At 41.1% G+C, this 26024-nt stretch overlaps 1 protein-coding gene across 1 annotated transcript; it reads right to left on the bottom strand.

The window, feature by feature from the left end:
- Positions 1–2234: 2234 nt before the first annotated feature.
- Positions 2235–25972, bottom strand: LOC311267704 (cytohesin-2-like). Its single transcript, XM_084370926.1, has 14 exons — positions 25905–25972; positions 11068–11135; positions 10339–10421; positions 9975–10039; positions 8454–8520; positions 6221–6339; positions 6052–6132; positions 5776–5888; positions 5359–5507; positions 4868–4979; positions 4703–4779; positions 4512–4583; positions 4148–4296; positions 2235–3373 (listed from the first exon to the last, which is right to left on the bottom strand). Exons 2-14 carry the CDS (start codon positions 11126–11128, stop codon positions 3295–3297), a joined length of 1227 nt encoding a protein of 408 aa, XP_084227052.1. The 5' UTR covers positions 11129–11135; positions 25905–25972; the 3' UTR covers positions 2235–3294.
- Between the last annotated feature and the right edge of the window lie 52 nt (positions 25973–26024).

The following is a 26024-nucleotide window of genomic DNA, read 5'->3' as shown; positions in this document are numbered from 1 at the left end:
CGTTTACCTGCGGAACAATCCAAACATCTGTTCTGGAGCATTTCACAACTTTCCATCTTTTGTTGCTCCTGTCGCAACTCGTTTGAAACGTGCTGCTGCCGTCAAATTCAATAATAAGCAGATTCTCACAAAAATCAAGGAAGTTGATGAGCTAAAATATTAAATTAGTGTCTTTGTACTGTTTTAAATTGAGTATATGTGAAAGAGGATTAGCAAAATTATCACATTCTCTTATTTATTACATTTAAACTGTTTTAAACAGCGTCTCAACTTTTTGGAATCAGGTTTGTGAGGAGAGTTATATTAAAACACAACACAGGCAGTAATGAAGTATAACATATAATCAGTGTTTTAAAAAGTACCCTAAGATATTGTGTTAAAATATTACTTTAGTAAAAGTGAGAGTCACCCATACAGACAGCACCTGAGTAAAAGTCTCTAAATATCAGATATTAAATGTACTTAAGTATGAAAAAGGACAAGTAAAAGTAAATTATACATATATTTACGCATATGTACAGTAAACGTTGTAAACTACGGGTTGATGGTTCGATAAAATACATTAATTTAAAAATGCATCATTTGGCCCTGAAGCAACACGTTTACTAAAGTTATCACATCAAGTTAGTGAGCAAAAAGTATGTGGAAGTAGAAAGTAGCAAGATAAAAAAATACTCAAGTAAAGTACGAGTAAAATTGTACTTAAGTGCAGTCCTTGAGTAAATGTACTTCATCACTGCAGATCATATTTAGCACAGTACAGAGATATACCATGAGTGCTCTTCAAACCGCACTGGGGCCGAGCGAACAGTGAGAAGCTGTAACATCGAGGGTCAAAGTAAACAGAGACACACGTCATCGTGGAGAGTAAACATCAGCCGTGTGTTCAAACACATTTAACTCAGAGCTGAAGGAAGCTCAGTGTGAATCATGAAGCCCTGAACAACAAACACTGTTTACAGTTGAGTTATCCTTAAACTAAGAACGTGTAGAAAGGCCTGAATATGATATGATACAGTATGATGTAGTAAGTGCAGTATAATATATAATAAATATATAAGTATAGTATAATATATAGAGAGGTATCCAATCAGACCAAGTGAGAAGTAAAATGTCGTGTGAGCCAGGTGAGAAGTTCACAAACTAAACTCAAGGGACAAGTTTAAAGGTGCACTGGTTTATATGTGGCGGACCCTGCCACCTTTCTAGCTTTCAAACAGTGTTCTGGGGCCTTATTTTCCTCTGAGAACAGCTTGTTTGTTCACTGATGGAAAAACAAATATTTCTGAGTTTGTATTATTACCTCATTAATGTTGTAAATATTTCAAAACTACGTAGTGCTCCTTTAAGCCGGGTGGTCTGAGTGGTGTTGTTGTCTGTGGTTTTTCTACTGTTGTTGTAGCAACAGTCTGATGGCAGCAGGTAACAAAGGAGGAGATGATCCAGTTACAGTAAATTAAAGTCAGTGTAAACAAACACTGGATGTGTCACCGTGAAAAAAACCCCCCAGCTTTTCTAGCAAATCTAATATCTCAGTGCGAATAGTTCCTGATGTACGTAAGAAGATTATCGGTTGATGTTTTGGTACAAACCCTAAATTATAAAAGTATTTATGATGAACCCCCCCTAAGACTTGTACTTCTATTACTGTTTTACAATTTTATTTGTGAGTTTTCATCTCTGAGGTTAAAAAACATTAGAAATGTAACTCTTTACATTCTTGTTTAATTCTTTAAATGACATTTAGACAAACAAAACGAATATATTATTAAGTACAATCATGTTATTTTTGCAACTATTGTGTTTGTTTCTGTGCGAAACCGAACAAAAGCAGCCTGAGAGGTGAATCTTTACAGGTGACTCGATACAAAAACAACCTCCCGTGTTTGAAGAAAACATTGTGAGGAAATGTCTGCTGCAGAAAAGCTACATTTGTGTGTGTTGTTTTGTGTTTCTGCTCCCAGGAAACCACATCTCTATCACACAGACACACACACACACACTGACACGACAGGAAAAAGCCTCCACGCATCAGACCAACTCTGAATCTGATTAGAAAAATGATGAAAATAACAAGATAAGATTTCTCAGTAGTGTAACGTCACGTGTCGCGTCATCATCGCAGCGATAAAGAAACTCTGTGTCACAATTAAAGTTAATATTCGAACATGAGCTGTGATGAGAGCGACTCTGAGTGGTGATGTAGCGCCATCTGCTGGAGAAACAGGCACACGAACACGTTCAGAAGTTTATTTTACAAGTAGTTTGAGTCTTCCATCAATATAAAGTCATTAAATTATACAACAAAATATACTGTACAACAAGTATTATTATTATATTACAATTATAAGGATCTTTTAGCTTTTCACACTGCTTCTTCATTGTATTTACAACAGTTAATCATAATGCACAGTTAATCATAATGCACATTTGATGAACTGGACAGCTCCAGTTTTTATCTATGTTTCTTTTTGAAGGTTTATTTTTATATTTCTTATATTTTCTTTAAACAAATCTCCAGTGAAAAAAACTAAATAAGGTTGAACAAAGTGCTAAATATTCTTCTCCCACTGAGCCGATCAGTTTTTGATTTGAACTTCCTGGCAATGATGATCTGCACATTATTAATAATCACAATGGTTATTCGGTGTAATCAATTACTTCCCAAATACACAACTAGATTCACAGTGTGCTTATTTAGCATCTGCTTTAAGTTGTTTTGTGTCTCTGTGTAGTCGTTTGGTGTCATTTGGTCGTTTTGTGTCTCTCTACACTCATTTGTGTCTCCTTGTGGTCATTTTGTGTCTCATTTTAGTTGTTCTGTTTCTTTTTTGGGGTTTGTTTTTTGTCTCTTTGTGGTCGTTCTGCCTCTCCGTAGTCTATTCTGCCTCCTTATGATTGACTTTCTCAGAAGAAATGTTAACAGCTCATGCAGAGGTTTGGTAAAAGGGGACCTGCACCCATCGGTCCCATTCAGTAATCCATCCATGATCCTAACAAGTCATCTACCTCCCGTATCGCCTCTAAGGGGCACCAGACTCCCCCCTGGGCCCTGCTGCAGATGTTTGTCAATCGGCGTTCTTGTTAGTATCACTTCTGCAAACTGCAGCCACTAGAAAACACTGTAAAACAAAAATAGCTTATGTTTGTGTGACTTCCACAATTTGTACATTTCTGTGAAATACTGTGCGATTAAGTTTCGTCTTTCCTGAACAGCTTCTGTCTCAAATCACAGGGTGGTTCATCACAGTTTGGACCCTGGACACGTTTTAATGGATGTCCTGTGTGTCGGTCCTATGAGGATGTGTTGCCGATGACCTTCCTCTTTCGTAGAGACACCAGATCACAGAAGGGGTTCTTGGTGACACTCGTCCTGAAAGACAAGATTCAGATTGAAACTGAGATCAACAAGAGTAAAAGTAGTAGTTTTTTCAGTTTTGCCTTTTGTTTACTCAGTTCACTCCGCTGTCGTCTGCTCGATATGACTGATTATAATTAATATAATCAACGCTTACTTGAATGAGATTAATCAACATGATGATAGTGTCAGAAAAAGGGGAAAAACACTGTCACAGTTTTTGAAACGACGTCTTCAAATGACTTTTCCTCTGGCGCCATCATCAGGTCAACACTTTGGGTTATGACTGAATACCTGCAAAGCTAACGACATTCCCATCAGCCTCAGCTTTACTCAATGTTTAGTGCTATTTAGCCAAATGTTAGCATGCTAACACACTTGTCTAAGCTGCTGAACATGGTATCACAGCATGTTAGCTTGTCGCTTTTAGCTTAGCAGCAAGATTTTGACCTAAAATGGATGTAAAATTAATCTGGGATCTCTGGGACAAGCTGTGTGGGACCTTTTTATTTATTAATCTATTTATCGGGTGTCTTTTCAAGACATTTTAAGACACGTCCCCATCTTCTTCAGTTGTTAAGTTCAGTTTTTGTGCATTTTTGGGTGAACTTATCCTTTGAGAGCGGCAGTGCGAATGGATAAAACGGTGATAAAAACACCAGAATTAGCTAAATCATCTTCGTTGCTTGTTCAAACAGCCTGAGCTTTGACAAACACGAGTCACTGAAGGCACCTGGCCTCCCACGTGTCCTCGGCAGCAGCAGCATCATCAGCAGCAGCAGCTCTCACCTGATTGAGCCGATCCAGTTGTCCCGCTCCTCCTCGCTGGCCGCGCTCAGCTTATAGGACTGATGTTTACCCTGCACCACTCTGCCTTTGTTCTCCGTCTTGCAGGCCTTGATCTTTTGTCCTTTGGGGTTATATAACTCCAGACAATACTGTTCAAACACACACACACAGACACACATGTTGCACCGTTTACTGTGTACATACGCCGCTCTGTTTATTTTGTCGAGTCCTCGTGACTCACTGTTTAGAGCACTTGTGTTGGAAATTCATTCAGCAGCTGCCGTGTGATTCATGCGGCAGCAGATAATGTGTGTGAGGACACTCGACTCTACGTCACTGATACCAAAAGTAAATGATAATGTACCGGTTTGCTCGAGTCCCGTAGCTCCCTGACACACAGGTCCTCCAGAGGAATAATCCCGATGGGGTCTTTATCCTGCAGGAGACGAATATCAGAGAACCCATTTAAGCTTTTCAGCCGCCAGAGGGACGTTTGACATTTCCACATTTAGCAGATGTAAAGGTTCTTTAGCAGCAGACAAGACAGAAACTCACTGTGGTGTATTCAAAGTAGTACAAACAGCTGTCAGTCAAGATGAACCATCTCCTCTTCCAGGTTTTAACTCGCCCGCCTTCAACAAACAACACAAACCTTTAAGGAAAAACATGCACAGATACACTCTCATCTGAAAGCCTGCAGGTTTGTTTCCATCTTCTCACCCATTTTCAGAAGCCAGCCCTCTCGGTCCGGATTAAAAAACGTCAGCGTGAGGTCGTTCCCGTCGTCCTCTGGGATTTTGAACGGCTCGCTGCGGATGCTCGCGTACAGTTTCTGGAAGACAGAAGAGAAATCCCAGTTTCAACATCAAACGTAAACACAGTAGCTGAAGAGGGATCATGATATTCAAAAATAACTAAATTACCACAATGGAAAAACCCCTAAAGGGAACATTTTACTTAAATAGCCCTGGTGAGGAGTCAGAGATGGAAAACAACAAGGATGTGACGAACATTTACAGTCAGAGCGAAAACTGAAGCTCCTGATGATTGAAGATAACGACAGAATACAAAAAATCCCCAGAACAACAGAAGATAAACAAAATGCCAAAGTCCATTTGAGTTAAACGAGTTTTGTAACAAGTGATAACAGCAAAGGGTTTCATTGTTTGGCGCGATCATTGTTACAGCAGAGGATTATTGGTGTTGCAGACCGTTAGCAGCTCGGTGGACAGGTCCTCTCCGTTGTTGATTCCTCTGTTCATGGACACAAATCGCTGCAGGCTGGGTTTGTCTTTCACGTTGGGGTTGTGGAGACTCGTGTTGAGCATGATGATGGCAAAAGACAGGATGTAGCACGTGTCTGTCACACAAACAGAAAAGCACATTTAGTCTTCCTCAGGCTGTATAAACTGAAGCGTCTTTGAATGCAGCCTGACTCTGATCAGTGACAGACTTAAGATAAGAAGTTACTGAGGCTTCAACTTGATTCTTATTAGCGAGATAACTCGTCTTGTGGGTTTTTTTTTCTCTAATCTTTAAAATTAATGAAACACTGTTGAAACTTTTTTAATTGGACTGCCAGAGAGAAAGCGACTCGGGCGAGACAAAGCCTCTTTGTGTGTTCGTACCGGTGGATTGGAAGACCCCTGGGTTACAGTCGCAGTAGCGAGTTGCGAACGCCTCCATCATCCTGTCAATCTTCTGAGCTTCTCCCGGGAGACGAAAGCTCCACAGAAACTGCCTGCAAGACGGCGGAGGTGTAAGAAAAACACACACACAGTGTCAAGCAAGCATTCGGTAAGAAGGAGGAGGATTTCAATATCTAAAAAGGTAAAAGCTGCTGCAACATCTCATGCTGACTTTCACACTCGCTTGCATGCTAAAGTTTGTTTCGTGACACGAACCTCAGCGCCTGCACCAGATTCAGATCTGAGAACTCATGCAGGCCCACGAAGGCTTTCAGTATCAGCAGGTGCATCTCCTCCCTGGGTGAGAATAATCATAAAGAAATCAACACATTGAAGATGTTTATGTTTCAGCCTTGAAGTTTGATCACTTGTGTGTGTGCTGTACCATTCTCCCAGGAAGTTGCCGATGGCCGTCTTGTTCAATCCCTCTTCTTTGTAAAGAAACTCGGCCACCGACTCCGCCCGCCACTCCAGGAGGTCGTTCTCAACCAGGTAATGGACGCCCTGAAGACAAGAGGAAGGATTGGTGTGAAAAGCAGTGATAGTAACTACTGTGTTTAAGTTCTGAGGTACTTGTACTTTCATTTTTCTGTCCGAACCAACCAAATCTGAGAGAGTAGTGACGGAGCCTGACCCGAAGGGTCCCAACCCTACTCATCTCTTCGCCTTCAAAACATTATTATTATTATTATATTATGTTGTAAAATGAATGTTTTGTTTATATCTCTTCTAACAAGGCTTTGAGCCAACAGTATAACACGTTGGTATCTTGTGGTTTCTGCGTTTCATCAGCGATTAGGAGTCTTGGTCGTTGCCATTTTTACCCCACAGGCACATCATTTCTAAATTCCTGTCCCAATGGGTTTGAGTCCGGTATCCAGGCTCTATCCGAACCAAAACAGAGGAAGAGTATTAGGGCCAGGGATGAGGGAGAAAAATGAGGAAGTTTTTTTTTTTCACTATGCACTTCAAGAATAAAGTCCAAATGTCGAGAATAAAGTCCAAATGTCGAGATTAAGTCTTCCAGTCCCTCAAATCCAGTCAGGGGAGTGACTGACAGGTCCGCGAGCTGCCCGAGCATCCGGCTCTCTGCCATTACTACATCCTTTCAATTTCAGCTTGCACGGATGCGGCCGCCTCTTCCAAGCTTGTGTGGTTTTTCCTTCTGAACAGACCAAGTTTTCAGCACTTCAAAGTCCTAATACTACGGCATTTTGTTCAGGCAGTCATAGCTGTGTTTGATGTCGTCTCAAAGGTCGACTTTAACCTTGAAATGTCGACTTTTTTCTTTAAGTGCATTATGAACATAAAAAAACTTCCTCCTGACATGTTTTTCTCACCCCTGGCTCTAATACTCTTCCGTACGGGGCTGATGCCGATATTAAAGAGTAAAAACTTCTGATTTTGATATAAAACGGCCGATATACACTCATTGTTTTGCAATGAGGCCTTGAAGTTGCTGACCAACACAGAAGGTTTTACAGTTTAATAACAAACTTTGTCTAAAATGACAGAAACAGTAAACTTCAGATACTTCAAAGACTTCTACTCGAGTACTATTCGTACGGGTGACTTTCACCTTTTATGACTGTTAACACACAGAAACTGGTATTTAATGTGGTGTAGAATAAAGACAGAGGGGGAGGAGTGGGTGTAGTGTAATTTCAAACAGAGACGAGTGTTCAAAGTTTAAATATTCAGTCGTTTAATCAAGAGGTTTAAATATGTGTTCGTTGTTGGCAGACACTTGTGTTTAAACTCTGCTCTTTGTAGGCTGATAGGCAAGTCATATCACGCATCATGAAAGTTTTCTTCTTCTCCTTTTGAGTCACTGTTGTCATTAATCAGGCGTGCAGAGGATGAGAAAGGTTGAATGAACATTGCACGCTGTTATCTGCAAATCTCAAAGGCTGCTCAGTTCTCAGAAATACAGCCCTTCTTTCTTCTGAGTGCCGAGTACTTCTCCAAATCAATTGCACCCCTTCACCCCGTGAAGTCTTAAAAACTTCTCATCCTCCCACTCGTAGGTGTCCCTCGGGCCTGAGCGTCGAGCGGTTGCCGGCCAAGGAGCCCGAAAGCTTTTTTAACCGAGGACGCATACAGGAAGGAACGAAGAAGACGGAGGTCGCTGTGGTGAAGTGGCGCTTCTGCCCCACTTCAGGGAACAGGATGTGGTTCTTCTCGCTATGCGTCTGTGCATAGTTTGCACTTCTGCACCACACACACGCACACACACACACACGCGCACACACACACACACACACACACACACACACACACACACACACACACACACACACACACACACACACACACACACACACACACACACACACACACACACACACACACCATAGGACCACTCAAATCCACATCCGCTCTGAATTGTCTTTGCTGTCTGTCAACCTTCACATCCAGAGGGGCTGAAGTGAGTGAAAGTTAAGGGTTTATTTGAGTCCCAGTAAACATACAGTAGCTGAAATTTTAAGTTAAAGTCTGCAAGTATCATCAGCTAAATGCACTTAAAGATTCAAAGGTTATTGTGTCGAATAACCTCTGAGTAACAAATCAACAGGATCTATGATAATAACATCCTCTCTGTGGACATGTAAACTCACCTTTTTGGGGTCCATGTTGAATTTCTTCTTGCCACGTAAGAATCTCCTCTTCCTGACAACATTTTTACTGCAAAGACAAAAAACCGATATAGGACTTTTGAAATAAACTCAGAACATCTTCACCATGATTCTCGTGGGTGTATTTTATCAAGTGTTGGGTGTTGGGGGTTTTGGGGTGGGGGAGCTGTGATACTGACAATCTGCGGTTAATCCTGCCAGTAATACAGTACGGGCAAAAATACACTGTACTACTTACATGTTATTATCACCTCCTAGAGGAAGCAACAATACGGGAAGTCCAAATATGTAGACACACATTCTCAAAATGTCAAGAGACACATTTCTGTCACAGAGATGTCACAGTGCTCAGTGTCTTGTCGTGCCCAAGCTGTAGCCAAGTGCATGCCAGCATGACCACACTGTCCTGCACAAATCTAGATGTACTGTCACTAATTAGCAACCATGTGCATGTGCAGAATGTGCACGACTCATAAAAAAACAATAAAGGAAATAAAGAATAAAGAAAACTGTATAATATTCAAACAACTACTGCACCGGGACATTGAAAATGAGCTTAAAGTATTCAATAAAAGTAATTAGTTAAAAGTGATGACAGTTAATAGCCTAGTTAGCAGTTAATAGCTAATTAGCCAAGAGAGATGGGCAGTTGAAATATTTAACGAAAAGTAGGCCTGCTGCTGAAATAGTTTGCCTAAAGTACAGATAGCGAAATAGTGATTAAACAGCTGAACTACTTAGCTTAAAGCGATGGCTAAACAGTGAGCTTGTTAGCTAAAAGTGATGGACAGTTAAAAAGTTAGCTTAAACTGATGGATAAACAGCTGAAATGCACAAAGGGTTGAAATAGCAGTGATGAACAAACAGTTGAAATAGGCCTAGTTAATGAAATGTGGTGGCAGTTACCTAGCTGGTAGTTAGCTAAAAGTACAGTTGAAATAGTTAACCTTAGCTAGTTAGCTAAAAGTGATGGACAGTTGAAATACTTTGTTAAAAGTAAAGTTGAAACAGTTAGCTTAAACGATGGATTAACCATTAGCTAAATGTGATGGATAAACAGTTAGCTAGTTAGCTAGTAGTGATGGACAGCAATGGCTGAAATCAGGTTGAAATGAGCTAAAAGTAACTGATAAATGGTAAATAAATGGCTGCCTGGACGCGTAGGCTACTTGAACTCATCTGATCGAGCTGTGTGGGTTAAAATGACATGAGAAGATATCCATGAAATATAAAAAAAAAGGTTGGAAATCATCAGGTTGAGAGGTTTGAGTAGCAGGTTTACAGATGCTTTCAACAGCAGAGCTGCCATGTGTTGGTATTTTGACTTCTGACTAAATCACAATAAAGCTGCTTAGATGACTTTGTCAAACTGAACATTCTGGTGGTGTGGAAATCTAAACTGCATCACAGTGTCACATCAGGAAGAGGAAGAGGTCATTGCTGACTCACAAAACAGGCCATGTTGACTCATAAAAAGCTGTAAAAAAAATTGCTCATACTCACTTCTGCTCCTTCGTTTCAGAGCCGTGGATATCTGGCGTGACGTGATTGATCTCCAACCTCAGCTTCTGAAAGAGGGAGTCGAAGAAAAGACCACAGTGATATTAGCCTGGGACTCAAGGTTTGTTCTTGCATCACAGACGCCCCGTGGACTCAATGGTTACATGACTCAGGGCCAATTTGACACTCACTCTTATATAAACAACCCCTCGAATCCTTCATATCTCAATTAAAAGGTTGGTGAATGAAACGCCTTTGTGTGCTGTGAAAAAAGCTCTGCCGAGGCTGCCAGGAGTGGGCGTATGGGAAAAAGAATAATGATGGATTTTTAATGTAAGACCTTGGAAGGATATATTCACCACAATACCTGAATGTCATCCAGCAGCTCAAACTTGTGAGTCTTGATGATTTCACCCTGCCTACTGTCTCCAGGGTGGAGGCTCAGTGGAGCTGTGGAGAGGGGGACAGTGCAGTTCAGCATGGTGACAGATTGATGAAGCAGTCAGCGGACTTGTCTTGACAAACGCCTACGCTCGTTCTCACAGACCAGCATGCACCACAAATTTATCCTTTGCTAGCCACAGAAGTGGTCAATGAATGAGAGAAAGAACTGAAGGCTGAAAATAGAAGTTTCTCTTCCTCTTTTCAGTGAACAAGGTTGATTCTGAGTGCATTGTGGCCATTAATGGACTTTTTAAAAAAAAAATTTTTTTTTACATAAATTCGTGGATAGTTTGTCCATGAGCATGATTTACAGCAGGTTAACTGTCCAGATCAAAAACATTACCAGGTTTCAAACGATACAAAAGTTAAAACATAACTGTAAAAAAAAAAAACGTGTAGATTCTGGAAAAACATCTAAAAAGTATAAAAGCAAAACATACAAGATGATATTTTAGCCAACATATCTGAAAAGTTTGTAACAAAATCTAAATTACTGGCATTTTAAGTGAATCCGATACACTAATCCATACAAATTATTTGACAGAAAACCACATAAATCATCTCACAACAACCTTGGCATTTGTTTCTGAGCAGCAGCTTTCTCTATTAATATACATTAATGATAAAAAAAAAAAGAAGAATAATCACGTACCTTTTCCCCAGAGAAAGCTGTCTCGTCGGCGTATGGCCATGTTGTTGATGGTGCAGAGCATTTGACATCTGTACAGGAAACAAGCTGAGTGTCAAACTGAGTGGAAAAAAAGGGCCGGCGCTGCCATTCTGAGACGCTGAAGAGACTCCGAGTTCACTCAACAGTCTCTTACAACATGTCTGATGACGTGCGTGGTAAAAATGTTGACATAGAGCCCTTAAGAAACAGAGATGTCATTGATACTGTTGACTAAGCAACACTGCTAGTACTTTTACTTAAATTAGGCAGAAGGACAAGTAACGGTACCATTTCCTGCATATTTTTAACCACAATCTTTTGTGTACTGGTACTTTGGTAACTACAGTGATGACATAGTACCACTTGTACTGGTAAAATGAACCTTGTAGTGTATTTTAGGGACCAAATCACTGTGTCATTAGTTTTTTTTTTTTTAAAGTGCCAAACATGTCTACTTCAGAAGAAAGGAAACAAAACTTGAACAGAAGAGGGCTTCTTTCATTTCTAAATATGAGGCCCCACCTAGTGGGCTTCTTAACACTTCAAGGACTGTTATACTAGGGTGCAAGTCATGATTAACACAAGCTGTGGAAGTAGTACTTCTAGGTCATATCATCTACAGAGCTTGTAAGAAAGGTGCAGGAAAAAAATCTCTTTTCCTTGAAAACAATATGAAAGTTAATTATTATAAACATTTTGATTTGTTTTTCTCTGTGCAAGAATTCTGACTGTTCCAGCCTCTAACAATATTTAGAGCATAGTATAGTTTAGGACACCGTTTGTATAATGTGTTATCTATGTTTTGTCGGCATCAGCAGTCTTGTCCATTGCCAGTTTGTGGAAAAGAAAAGCTTTACAGTGAGCCCCCAACATACTGTGATGCCCTGACGTTAGCTAGTGCAACAAACTGGGAACCACTTGAGGAAGAAGAACAACAGTAGTGTTGTGACGTAAATGCACTTGAAGGATTGAAGGACTGAATGTTATCACTAGCACCTTGAAGTAAAAGGTAGGAGATACTATGGTCTGAAAATACGCCATCACAAGTAAAATTCCAGATTTCGAAATGTTACTCAAGTAAACTAGAGTAGCACTCAGTAGAGTGCATACCTCTGCCAAGGCCAAGCAGATCCTTTTTGTATTCACTCCACCAGCCACCTAAATGCAGCAGATTTTTTTCATCAAGATCGATACACTTTTCTCTGAGAAATTAATGAAAATGTTGACAGATGCCCCCTCTCACAATGAAAAAATGGGCTGACCCATCCTCTATTCCAAAAAATAGGGGTTCCCCAAAAATGTAGGGTGTAATTCAAACTAAATACAGTATGAGAGAAAAGTTTGACAAATGGATCAAAACCTTACACAGAATTGACACGATGCATATCTTTAAACGTGTGTGGGAGTTTAGTATTAAGCAAGAAGTCAAAACATCTTATTTTAAACTTCATGAGTCAAGGTCAGTGTGTATTTTAGGCAGGATTTATTTTTATATATTGTGTAATAGGTCATCGGCTGCGTCATGCTGAGACTTTCATTTAGGAACAAGGTCACTTAGTACAGTACAAGTGTTTCTTTGTTACACTGTGAATAAAAACTTGATTGAAATGGTGCAATATGTAAGAATCGACCGCTAGTTAAATTTACACTCCAAACCAACAGGAGGCAACATTTCACCAGAGTAACTGCTAACTGTAGCTGCCGTTAGGTAGTTAGCTTAGTTAGCCATACATTTAGCCGTTTAGACTGCAAGCTACCACAGGATCTGCAGGATCTGGGCTAGCTGGTTAGCATGCTAACTTCAGTTACAACACAATAAATAAGCATTGTAATGTCAAAACTGCTATTTATTCACATTCGGTTTATATATTTTTTTTACATTTTCAACTAAAATACTTACATATTGCCCCTTTTAGCTATTTACATGTATCACTCCCTAAAAAGAATAATTATCCCCTCCATATAGCATAAATCTAGCAGTATGAAGGAGAGATGCTGTACGCACATTGGTATTGAATTATATAAATGTTTTGTCTCTAAATATATATTTATTCAGATTCTAGAGGATGATACTGCAAAAATTCCACTTGTGCATCGTGTCTCTCACCTGTCTGACTGCGACAAAATGAGACTCCTCAATTACAGAAAAACTGTTTCAGAGCAGACATGAAGAGGCGAACCAGAATAAACAAACCTGACAATGCGTTCTCAGCTGGATTGTTCTCAGGCTGCCTTGTTAAATTAGGCCCGTTTCTCCATCTGTCAATCATCAGATGCATTTGTTATGAACCAAGGTAATCTACCAGCTGGAGCCTGTTCTGTCTGCGATGCTTTGTTCCTCCTGTAATTGCCTCTATCATTGTAGACTTGTGGTCATAATGAGTATATTGTTTCCAAAAATATGGGGAGTATGGGGTTTGTGATAAGAGGCTTGAATGACCGAGAATGGATCACTAAACGGGTCATGTGGGAACAGGCTCAGGTGTCCGAGGAGTCAGGTGGGCGCTGGCCCCTCAGTAGGTTGGCAGATAGAGCCTCTGTTTGAAGTGACTGTTTACACTTCTTGTTCAAAGGTCAAACTAAACAACTACAAAGAGACAGAACAACGACAGAGACGGAAAAGAGATGCAAAACTACCGGAAAGTGACATAAAGCAACTACAAAGAGACAGAAAACAACTGCAAAGAGACATAAATAAACTGCAAAGAGACACAAATCAACCAAAGAGACAAATCAACCAAAGAGACACTAAGCAACTGCAAATAGACACTAAGCAACTGCAAAGAGACGCTAATCAACTGCAAAGAGACACTAAGCAACTGCAAAGAGACAAATCAACCAAAGAGACACTAAACAACTGCAAAGAGACGCTAATCAACTGCAAAGAGACAAATCAACCAAAGAGACACTAAACAACTCCAAAGAGACACTAAACAACTGCAAAGAGACGCTAATCAACTGCAAAGAGACAAATCAACCAAAGAGACACTCAACAACTCCAAAGAGACGCTAATCAACTGCAAAGAGACGCTAAGCAACTGCAAAGAGACAAATCAACCAAAGAGACACTAAACAACTCCAAAGAGACGCTAATCAACTGCAAAGAGACGCTAAGCAACTGCAAAGAGACAAATCAACCAAAGAGACACTAAACAACTCCAAAGAGACGCTAATCAACTGCAAAGAGACGCTAAGCAACTGCAAAGACACACGAATCAACTGCAAAGAGACAAATCCACCAAAGAGACACAAATCAGCTGCCAAGAAACACAAATCAACCAAGGAGATAATAAGCAACTGCAAAAAAAGACACAAATTGACTGCACAGAGACATAACGGAACACAAAGTCACTTAAAACTACTTAAAATACATTTCCGCAAAGAGACAACTTGACTGAAAAGAGAGAAAAAATGACCAGAAATAAAGACTTAGCAACCACAAAGACTCGACATGATGACTGAATGAAAGGATTTGAAGGGAACGGTTTAGATATTTATATTGATTAGTATGCTGCTGTTCTCCCTACATCAGTCAAAGCAAACGTAATTGCTTCAGAAATGGGCCTCAGCAGCTGTTGTGTTGACAGTCCCAAACGTCAGCGGCAAAATCACAACAAATAAACATTAACTGTGGACCTGCTGCATAAATCGCAGGTGCACAAAGCGAGACTGAGGAGAGGGAAAATTGTCCTCGATATTGGTTATTATTGAGGCGCTATCCATCCCAATTTGTGGCATTTAGAGTCTCTCTGCTCGCACAAACAAGAGTACTTAGTGTTTTGACTCGTCATTAGGCTGCCTTCCACTTTCTCGGTCCCACATGCCAGCGCCTGACACATTTCTTCAAGTGAAACTTTGGTTTGTAGCACTTCTCTTTAGTCTCTCATTCAAGGTCCTGGCGTTTTATTCAGTTGTCATAGTAACCTGATACCCACAATGCAAATGCTACCTGTCAGATGAGAAACCTTCAGGTTACAAATGAAGGTCTATTTACAGCAGAGGAATGTAGGCAGCGAGCAGAGGTGACAGGTGTTTATGTTTCTGATGTCTTCTCATGCATACATTAGGTGTTTTTACCCGATTCTCTCTGCAGTGTTGTAAAGAACAGCTACTCACACAAAACATAATCACAAAAGTGTTTTGTCGGTGCTTCTACAGACCTTCGCAGGGACTCTCCAATTATGCACAACATTTTCATAGTGTACTCTGAAGGCCTCGCTGCTGGATTTTCATCGCCATTTTTTAAGATTAAAATGAGACGAAAAGCTGTACGTAGGTTTGCTTTAGGATCTAGGGATGGCAGTGTTGACCCAGACTGAATTACGAGTCAGGATAGCAGGATTTTAAGCACAGGAAGGACTGAGAACTTTAAACTGCAATTAACTTTTCCATCAACAGAGATCATCAACACTAAGCAGCCTGCAGAGAGAGGTCATAACCGGTGAACGGGTTGCAGATAGCTGTGCTGATTGGTTGAGGCGATGGATGCCTGGTTACCTGCTGGTGGGAATACCAGGAACAACAAAGACTCATTCCTCGGGGAGTTCTTGTGTTCGCTGCTGTGTGATCAGCAGAACTCGAGAGGGGAAAATTCTCCTTAAATAATCCCTTCTGGTGTTGTGATTCATCGCACAGAGTCATGAAGATATGTATAATGTATTTGTTTTTCGCAGGAGCACTTGAAAAGTTCCCCATGTTGTGAGAGTGACAGATTTCACATCATTATTTCATCATTATATGATTTAACCTCACGTCTTATTGTGACTTCCTGTCTTTGTCCTTTTCTGTTTTGTTCCTGTGCTTCTTCCCGTCGTGTTTTACCTGCATTTGCGGCCTTCGTCCTCGTGTTTCTACTTAGTTTAGTTTTTTTGCCTGTGGATTTCTCCCGTTTTGTTGCCAGCCTTTTGTTTCAGATGACTGGATTTTGTCCACCCCTACACACTGGTGAAGTAAAAAACATCTACAAATCACAAGGTGTTCAACTAATTTGATTTCTAGAACAGTTCATCCTTCGCTTAGAAATGTTTATAGATGGGGAAAAATGGTCATTCAGTGCTCAAGGCTGCATGAAGAAATGTCAACAAAAGCAATCAATGTACCTTTGTCACAGTCAAGAACACATCCAGCTCTAAAAGGACGACGGCCTGCCTTTTATCCATCGGCTCGGCAAAGAATGCCGAGCCCTAAACCCCGAAGTGAAAGTTGTTCAGAAGACGAGACGTATTCTTCGATTGTAGGTTTCACAGCACTAAGATGGAAATAACCTTGCCACATGTGCGCTCAGGTTTTGATGGTCTCTCTCTCGATCACTGTTCAGCTGCTCTGTTAGGGGCTGTAAAACACTAATTTCCACAGGGGGACTTTTGAATGCCCCCGAAAGAGCTCATCAATTATGACTGTTTGATGACTCACTGAGTGTTATTTCCGTAGCGTTTCAGTAGCTTCAGTGGTAAAACTATGTCAAGATCATCTGAGACGCTTCAATGCCGAAATGTGGAATTTGGATTTTCTCAGCCCAGTGAAGAGGGTGCTATCATTCCTTGAGATAAAGTCTGAATCTCTACTTGAAAACATGTTTAAAAAAAAGGTAAGAAACAACAATTCTGGTCATAGACAGCTGCAGTTAAGCAAAAGGAGACTAAGTCAGATATATAATATGGAACCGACTCTACAAGGTTTCAATTACGGTTTCTGGTCGGTGTTTTGCGAAAGACGTCACTTAGTCAACCAGGGATGCAGGATTTCAGTCACAGTTGGTTGTGCTGTGCGGCTAGTCCATGTTTTTGCATTAGTCTTTATGGTCAGGATAACTTCTATCCAGCAGATATTAACAACAATTAGAGAAGGTTTGCACCAGAGGTCAAAGCGGCCACAGTCAACAACAGCGAGGAGATGAAGAGGAGGAGAAATCCCCCAGACTCCCTTATAAAATCCCTTAATTTTGTGAGTTGTTGATTTAGGAGAATCCTTATGTTTGTAAAACGTGTTTGACGACAGATTCGTTATTATTTGGCCGTTCTTGTAAATTCGGCATTTAAACAGAATCTAACAATTATTGGCCTCATGCCATTTAACTACCAAACATATTTTTTTCTGAAGAAAGATGCGATGGTAGTCTGCTGGAAAGGAAAGGACTCTGCTCTCGATCAGTATTTTAAACTGCCGTGAGAATTTGTATCCAATCATTACATTTTCTTTTAAATCTTCTTGATGAAATTCACAAAATATTTTTTTCAAAAAATTCTCAACAGGAAATGCCGTCATTTTTCATTTTACGTGTCATTTTCACCATTCAAATCCAGGAGAAACATTTTCGTCTATTAATTTTGCCTTTGAGTGTGGCTGTGACTGAGTTCAAATTTATCTGTGGTGCTTCAGTAACAGCACTTCGCCGGGTCCTTGAAGACCCAAACTGTCACTTAACGAAAGCTTGGAGGGCAGCCTCTGAAGTTCAGCAGGTTCATGCACTCGTTCACTGTTCTCATCCCACTTCTTCTCTCCGTCACCCCGCACATGAAAGGCCTGAACGTCGTCAGGCATCATTAAATTCATGTATTCGTCTTCTGTTCGCCATGAAATGTCATGGTGGGTTTTCTCCAAAGATAAGAGCGAACACGAGGACTCCTCAGTGTCTTGATCCACTATCAAAGTGCTGCAGCTCAGTCTGAAGGCAGGGCTCAGAGTGAAAATACAACTTCTTTCATTTTTTATATGGATAGATAGATAGATGGTAAGATGTATAGATGTATAGATAGATAGATAGATAGAGACACCCAAGACACATTAAAAATAACAAAAATGATATACGTTGGCAATTTGACAGTCATGTTGCATGATGCACAGGAGTCCAAAAAGACCTTTACATTGTGAAAGAAGTTTCTGTAAAACTGAGATTACATCTTTTCAGTGTTTTTTTAGAATTCAAGCTCCACAATTAAATAATTTTATCAAAATACAAGTTAGTAGAAGACTGAAGTGGAAGTGAGCCAGCAGAAGTCTCCAGTGTGCACGCTCTGTGGGCCCGACAATGTGGATGCTGTGTGGAAGATATTGGTTATTTGATTCTGGCTCTTCAGAAACCTCCAGGCGATGTCACGGTGGCTCTATCCACGATATTTTTTTTCACAGTTCGATTTCATGAAAACATAACAGGTCAATGAGAGATTTTACCGCTCCTGACAGGAAAGTTAAACCAGTGAAAATACGACCATTTAGGTCACCAAATCAAAGCAGTCGTGCTCGTTTCATTTCAGAGAAGGGCAAATTATTCAACCTTTGCATTGTGGATCGAGTCATGACAACCAGAAGCACAGCAGCAGGAGTGTAACAGTAAGAATGTCTTTTTGACACTTTCATCAATAAGAGCTGACACCTGAGGTCAAGAAGAAGATGAAGAGGCGAACTCGTAATCTCTACATCAAAGAAAGAGCTCCTTTTGTCCACAACTGGAGTTAATGAATGCCCTGACCTGGCTGTAAACGTCTTCAGATTGAACAAAAAAAAGGGTCGAATCTGCTGAGAGTTTCTTGCTGCTTCTCGGTCGGCAGCAAAATAAGAAAACGCTGCCATATCTGAGCAAAACACGCGGCAAAATATACTGTCTCTCACGTGTAAAGCAAATTTACATGTGAATATTTTGACTGCGAGGAGAAACAGTTTTAATTATTTACACTGTGATTATTTTTTAATGTATGAACACGTATGGAAATATTGATTAATGGGAGTTTAAGATCACATGGACTGAGTAAACTGTAAACATATTAAGAATGTAGTGAATCGTGATGTGGAGCATGCATATCTCCTCCCATACACACGCCAAGATTCAATCAATACATATAGAGTTACTGCCATCTACTTAATCTTCTGTTTTGACAAACCGACGTGAGCTGCCGAAGACCAAAAGGGGGTCTATCTGGAATTAAATGAAACCAAGAAGCGGCGCTGTGAAGGTGACAGCCTGAAAAGAGAGCACTTATCTAATCGGAGTAGCAGCTGGTTCCCGTCAGAGCGGATAAAGGGAGCATGGGAAACTGCTTCACTTTTTCATTTGGAGGAGCAAGTGATAAGCACTCTGCATGAGCAGCCCGCCACACCTGAACACACACAAAACACACAAGATGCAGCTTTGATTTTTATTTTCATTTAGCGGCGTTAAAGGAGGCAGTGGTGACTCGTGTCGTGACTGACAGTCCAACTGGACTGTATTTGCGGGTAGGACGGGGTGCTGATGATATCGGATATGGATCAGTACAAACAAAATTAAACATCTCGCGCCTTTCTCACCTCCACACGGCCGACCGAGCAGTGTGAAGTGGGTGGGAATGTTGGATTGTCTGTTTCAGAAAGTTACAGAAATTGTCGGACACAGCCTCCCGATGCCGACACTGGAAGGTGTGCGGGGTTTCCGAGGCTATTCGACCGTCTGACAAGCAGCTCTGTTAACAAACTGATGTTCAGTGGGTGGATATTTCTTAATAATTGGGCACTACTGGCTGTTTTTACCAACTGCACGTCCGTTTACTTCCTGTCAATTAACTACACCTCCAACCGGAGTGATCACATGGCCCTTTTATCCTTGAGTTAGATATTTCTATGGTTATTTCCTGTATTCTGGTGCCTTTAACAAGCGGTTTGTTGCTTTTATCTAGATGTACTAGCACAACCACATGTTTATTATTCTTAATATGATTGCAAAGGACACCTGACGAAGGTGAAGGTTTTGCATTATACCAGGCTGCATTTCATGCTTTCTTCTGGTTGTCACTCTTTGTATCGAGAGAGGAATCCATTAACTGTCCCGGTGGAAAAAAACACAGCAGACAAAGAGAACATACTTCAGCGTCTATTAATAGGTTTCATTAAAAAAAAAAAAAGCACCATGTATTTTTCCTTGTATCTGTTTTTCCGCTCTTGCACAAAAGGGTAAACAACCTTCAGCATTAAATGAGTTGACCATCCACGGCTCTTAATGAGTCACCGGCACTGTGCTGTACGCTAACTGAACATCAGCACAAATCAGACAGTACATGGACTTCAGTTCACGGCCTTTTAGTTAAAGAACTGTTCAGATCGTTAAACGCACGTAAAAGTACCAATAAGACTATTCGTAGAGGAGAACATGTCTGAGAGGGAATATGGACTTCTGATTGGACGGGAGACTACGCCCCGCTTTAACGCAGGGGTCTTAAACGTTTGTTTGCACATTGAACTGGGCCTTTAATAACGTGGGCGGACTGCAGTGCCGTGTATAAACAAGTCCGCAGCAGTTGTAGATTGTGTATTTTCAGACACATTTAAAGTTTGGAATAAAAAAAAAGCATTTTAAAAATATTATCAAACAATAACTGGGCATTTTGGTATCCTTTAATACAGAGCTCGAGTAAAATCGCCTGTTACTTTGTGTGAAACAGCAACGTCACACTGCATAAAAGCCTGGACTATCCATTGAATTGCTGAGGCCTTGAAGCCCATTAAACCACTCAGAGAGGAACTAGTGATCTCATTAAGAAGATCCTTGTTTTGTTTTGGCTGTGCGTTCGCCCACACCTCATCAATCCTGTCTGACTCATCTAAGTTTATGCAGAGCATAAAACAAAAGGCTAAAAATGGTAAAACTCAAAGAGCCTCTCCCACTCTGAGACATGATGCTTTATATGTTGTGGGAATGTTTGCTGGTACTTGATGAATCCTCATCCACTGCATTAAATTTAACAATCTCTCACGTACACCCGAGCACGCCAATCTCTCTTTTCTGAGGTTGCCAGTTTAATTAGACAAACCTTACATCTGGTAATGAACCAACGGTGGAGACAAAGAGTCGTACTTGCAGCCGGGAAAAGGCTTTCAGAGGAGGTTTTAATTTAAGCGTTCATTTTCTTTTCCTTTAGGGAACCGGTTTGCCATTTACAGCAATGTTATTTGTAATGATGACGGCGGGCAGGATCAACGTGGGCACTGTTCATGACCTTTTCTGACGCTGTAGGAGTCCATTCCCTGAGGTGTTATACCACTCCCACTCCACACATGGGTGGTACATTATACGAGTGTAATACAAAAGCTATAATGACATCTTCTGCAGACTCCAGACTGAATAATTAAATGGGAAGCCTTAATTGATTTTTTCTCGGCAGTGCCAGTTGAAAGAGATTGGAGACAAAAGCAGAAAGATTGACATCAAGGTTGGCACCAAGGAACCTTAAAAAACGGGAGGAAAGGATTGTTGGGACGGCTGTAATGAAGTCAGTGGTAGATGCAGCAGTCTAAAACCCAACATATCTGTGTTGTTTGACTTCTGATCAAGAAATGCTTCCAGAAAATGAAAGGACACACTTCAGAGAGTAGATAAACCACTAATAGTTATCATTCGTCCCTCGATGTCATTTGAGAAAAGGCTCCTGTTCGCAGTCTAATTGCAGTCTCATCAGTGATATTTGGCCAGACCGGCCCTGGTGCTGCTGCCTTGGGTGTTTTTCTTGGGCTCACTCATATTTTAATAAAGCAGATGGCTGGTTTCACTGGTTTTGCCCTCCGGAAGTCAATGATAACCCAAAGGAATGGTCTCTGTGATGGTCTTCGGGCAGCAGCTCAGCACGTCCTGTCCGTTGGCAAACAGGCCATCGTGGCGACTCAGCTGTGCTCCAATGCTGTCGGTTAAACGGGCTGGGGTGGAAATCATAGACGGCCTGGACTAAGAACTCGATACAGTCTGGTTGTACCCACCAGAGGCCCGTCTAATGAACCACAAATAAGTTCAAGCTTTACGTTTCTTTATGTTGCAGTTTTATGTTTCCCACTTCTCTCTTGTTTAGACACAAAAACCACCTGGTTGGGCTTGAAATACCTCGTTTTCTCGCCAGATAAACAGCTGGAAATGTCTGCAGGTGTCCTTACAAATATCCAGTGGTGTGACAGCCTTGTTGGCTGTAATAACGCTGCCACCACCGCCGCCCACCTCCTGATGTGAAAGGTGGCTAATAAGCACTTAATGTGAACACGATATAGGTGTGCAGAAAGACTAAATGGCAACATTATATCCTGGCGACTGGGCTGTCTTCCTCTCACTTGTTCATATCTTATCCAGGCATACCGGTGTCCATTCCCATTACTCCGCTCTGCTTGACCCTTTCCTCTTCGACCTCTCGCTTCATTCCTGGACGAGTTAACACGTTTTCTCTTCCTGAGCCTCGTTGTAATGGTGGTTTTGAGGTTTTCTAGTTCTGCTCTTCCCCTCGCCACTGTTGCAACTATTAGTTTATGGTGAGGCGGTGACACCGCTTCCTGCTGGTCTTCACTAACAGCCCTGAAGACTTAAAGACAAGGAATATACTATTTCTAAACTGATGCATTATACAAAGAAGGAAGAAAAAGAAGGCAAGCCTCTCTGTCTTTTCGTGAGACGTCTGCAGGATGCACTTTTTTAAAACTGCGTTGACTACAGAGGAAGCTCTTATGAAATGCGAATTTCATGTGAAATGTGGAATAATTCGTCATCTTGCAGACCACACACACACACACACACGAGCGCAGGCACACACAGTTGCAGAAACAGATGGGCTCATCATCCCCGTTGTCATGGCCATTTTAACGACAGCGATGCTCCTTTTGTAGCCCCGAAGGGAGAGAAAAGCTTTATAGTAGAAAAACAGTCTGTTTATGGGAGAAGTGATAATAGCATGTTACAATGTGAGCTTCGGTACCTAACGATGTATTGATCTGTTGCAGCACGGTTGCAGAGTCTATACATCTGAAGAAGAAAATGTTGCATCTGCTTTATGAGACCCCTGGTGACAATCAGCCAGATCCACAGCAGGCACAGCAGTGACGACGGCAATCGAGAGGCTGTAAAATACCCTCACACACAGAGAGACAGAAAAAAATAAAAAGGAAAGAAAAATGTCTTCTCTTATTTATCACCAACGTTAAAAACAATTTCATCCAGATTGTGGGCAATCTCACGAACGTTTGGTGATATATCTTTATTGCTTTTCAAGGACCAAATATAAAATAAAACAAATCCGCTCTGACAGCCGACTGTAGACAGAAAACATTGCGCGAGGACGTTAGGTAACAGTCTGATTTTGGAGACCTTGTGGCAGCTCGCAAAGAAAACTGTTTCACTTCATTCTTCTTATTGAATCTCGATGGATTTATCAAAGAGAAAATTGTTTGAATTATCTCAAAGATAAAAGCTCTGATCTTTCGGTCGAGGCTGTGCAGGTACAATTAACCTGCAGAGGCTGAAAGACGGTACAGCTGAAACAAGCAACTTTACATTTTGGCCATTAACGCCATGAGATCTAAAACATGATGTGTTCTTAAATCCAAAACCTCAAAGAGATTACATCATATTTTCTCACTCTGTGTTCCTTTGATTCTCATTTGATGTCTTTTCTCTTTATTAGTTTTCTGATGTTATTTTTTTCAGATCACTTGGTGAGTTCAAGAAGTCGGAGAAGTCAGTTTCCAAACCATGAAAATATCCACTGGGGTTCCCAAATCTCACAAATGCCTCTTCAATATTAATTAAACTGAAATATATTTCCCTTTTTTTTTTTAAAGTTTCCCAATGAACTATGTATTCAGGGGCTTGACACTGAGCACGGCCCTGAGGCAGGTAACCTTGGTGCACAGCGACCTCATTTTAATAGTCTCTCAACTTTGGCTGCGTAATGCTCAAAATTTCCCTCAACCAGAATGAACAAAAAGACGGCAAAAGAAGTCGGAACAGGGCCTAAACAGAGCAGAGGTTCTGCAGTATGTAGGAACCAGAACGACCCGTTCCTCACCTCTCTTAAGCCTTCACATGAACGCGTCGTCACGCCCAGCTGCTCTCACTCATTAATTAGGGAGCCGGTGTCTAAACGCCCTGCAACAGGTGATCTCAATCCACTGCGATCAATCCAGAGGGATTTTGACATTCAGATATAAATAAAAAGATAGAAAGTACTAAAAAAATGGGACAGCTACAAACCTTACAGTACCAGAATTTCTCTTCAGAATTTAGCTTTAGTAAGTTTCCATCAGAAGAAGAGCTTTGTGCTCTGTGTGCCACTTTTTAATACAGATTTAATTATTTTGCTTTGATACTTAGAACAGATTTAGCTGATAATACATTTTACTTTTTGATTGCAGGTATATTTATGTCGTTATATCGATAGCTGATCTGGATACTCCCTCCATCACTAATCCAAAACCTAATTTTGGAGGATTAGCTTCAAAGAGTCCAACTGCACATAAAAAAATAGCTTGCTCAAAGTTTGTGTTGCACGTGGAAAGTGGATTTCCACTGAACGCACCATGAGGTTATGTTAGAGTCAGATGAGGTTGTTTAACTCGGGCACCTCATCCCAAAACTCAAAGTGTGTAAATTATTCTGAAGATGAAAATGCAGAGAGGAAGCGTGAGGATCTCTTTTCATCTGTGTGGCGTCGTTATGACTCTCATGGCTCCGTTTGTCGACCCTCCACAGATTTTCCATTCTCTTTGTTGGTTTGAATGAAGAGTTGAGTTGATGTAGAAAAAAACATCCCGCTGCGTTTGAGACAGAACGGGGCGGAAAACTGGGTCGCTTTAGGTCTCTGTGAAAAACTAGCTTTGGTCTGTGGGCGGCTTCATGTTGACATCAGATCCAGTCAAAAGCAAACATGAAACTGATTCTGATGAACACGGTTCTGACCACTGCATTCCTGTGACTCGCTTAAAAATAAAAGCCACTGTGTTTCATAGGTTGGATGCTTTTTAATATGAAGCAGCAGCGATAAATGTTTTGTTAGCATTGGCAGCTCCAGCTCTCATACGTTATGACAGAGTGAGGCTGATCAGATACTTGGGACAATTTGTGTGTGTAACTGTAGTTTTATGTGTAAAGTTGTGTGCATGGGGAGGCGAGTCCTGCGAGTAAAATGTGTACACCCCCGGAAGAGAAAAGGCAAAAGCTTCAAGCTTCAAGCTTTTTTAGCTTTGTACCGTTAACAACCAGTTGAGTTTCCCCCCGATCCTGTTGAGGTTTCCGCCCGATCCCGATCCCGAACCTGCTAAAAATCGGCTAATAAACCCATTCGCACTTCCCACAGGCAAGATTATGAATTTTCTCTGAAGCGTTTCACGTCACGAATGCGCCGGAAACAGTTGTAACAGAAGAGAAAACAACAATCGACCCATTGTGAAAGAAGCTTCTGTAAATTGTTGGATAACTTCTTTAGAGCGTCATAATTTGAGCCATTCGGTCCAATAACATTTGGAAAGTCTAGAAGAGCTTCACGATTAAATTATTTATCACCCTTCAAGTTAGCCGGCCGCTAAACTGTGTCCAGTAATATAACGTACAAACTTACAAACTGTGCAGTGAACTATATCTTCTGTCCTTAGACCCTTCCTTAGTTACGCGCCACCTCTGGATGTTGATAACGAGTCATCACTTCCCGTGACCCAATTTAAGGTGTTCACCTGGGTCTTACCTTTGGATCAAAGCCAAGCCGAGGTGTGAAAAAACCCGGGTCTACTGCAGAATCGACTGACCCGGGTGTAAATGCAGACAAAAGCCTGATTTTAGCGGGTTTAGGTGGGATTTAAGTGGAAAAGTGGTATTATTCTGGACCTGCCACCAACCTCTGTAGATGTTTTATTAAAAATGAAAATACAATAAAAAGTTGATGAGCTTTTTTAAAAAAAAAACTAAAAAAACAATGATTTAAAAAAAAAAGAGTTTGACTCTTTCTTTATAGGATCATAAATGTTGTGGACACACACACACACACACACACACACCATAGGATTTTAACACCTCCTACTTGACTCGGTGCAGCAGGCTGAGCTGTTACCTAGTTACAGGCGAGAGACGGAGCCGACCTGCCGCAGCTCTGCCGGGTCGCTGCTGCCTCTCAGCGCATCAGTCAGTCCGACGAACACACCGGGGCAGAACCGGGGCGGACCGTGTCACG

Source organism: Pagrus pagrus (genome assembly GCF_965226575.1).
Source record: "Pagrus pagrus genome assembly, chromosome: 13".
In the NCBI taxonomy this organism is placed as follows: domain Eukaryota; kingdom Metazoa; phylum Chordata; class Actinopteri; order Spariformes; family Sparidae; genus Pagrus; species Pagrus pagrus.
This window is presented reverse-complemented; position numbering and strand designations above follow the sequence as displayed.

Excerpts from the sequence above, each read along its gene's own strand:
- LOC311267704 (XM_084370926.1), bottom strand. The coding sequence starts at position 11,128 with ATGCTCTGCACCATCAACAACATGGCCATACGCCGACGAGACAGCTTT. Across the intron at positions 10,422-11,067 it reads CAGCTTTCTCTGGGGAAAAG|CTCCACTGAGCCTCCACCCT; the intron begins GTACGTGATTAT and ends CCCTCTCCACAG. Across the intron at positions 8,521-9,974 it reads TCTGAAACGAAGGAGCAGAA|TAAAAATGTTGTCAGGAAGA; the intron begins GTGAGTATGAGC and ends TTGTCTTTGCAG.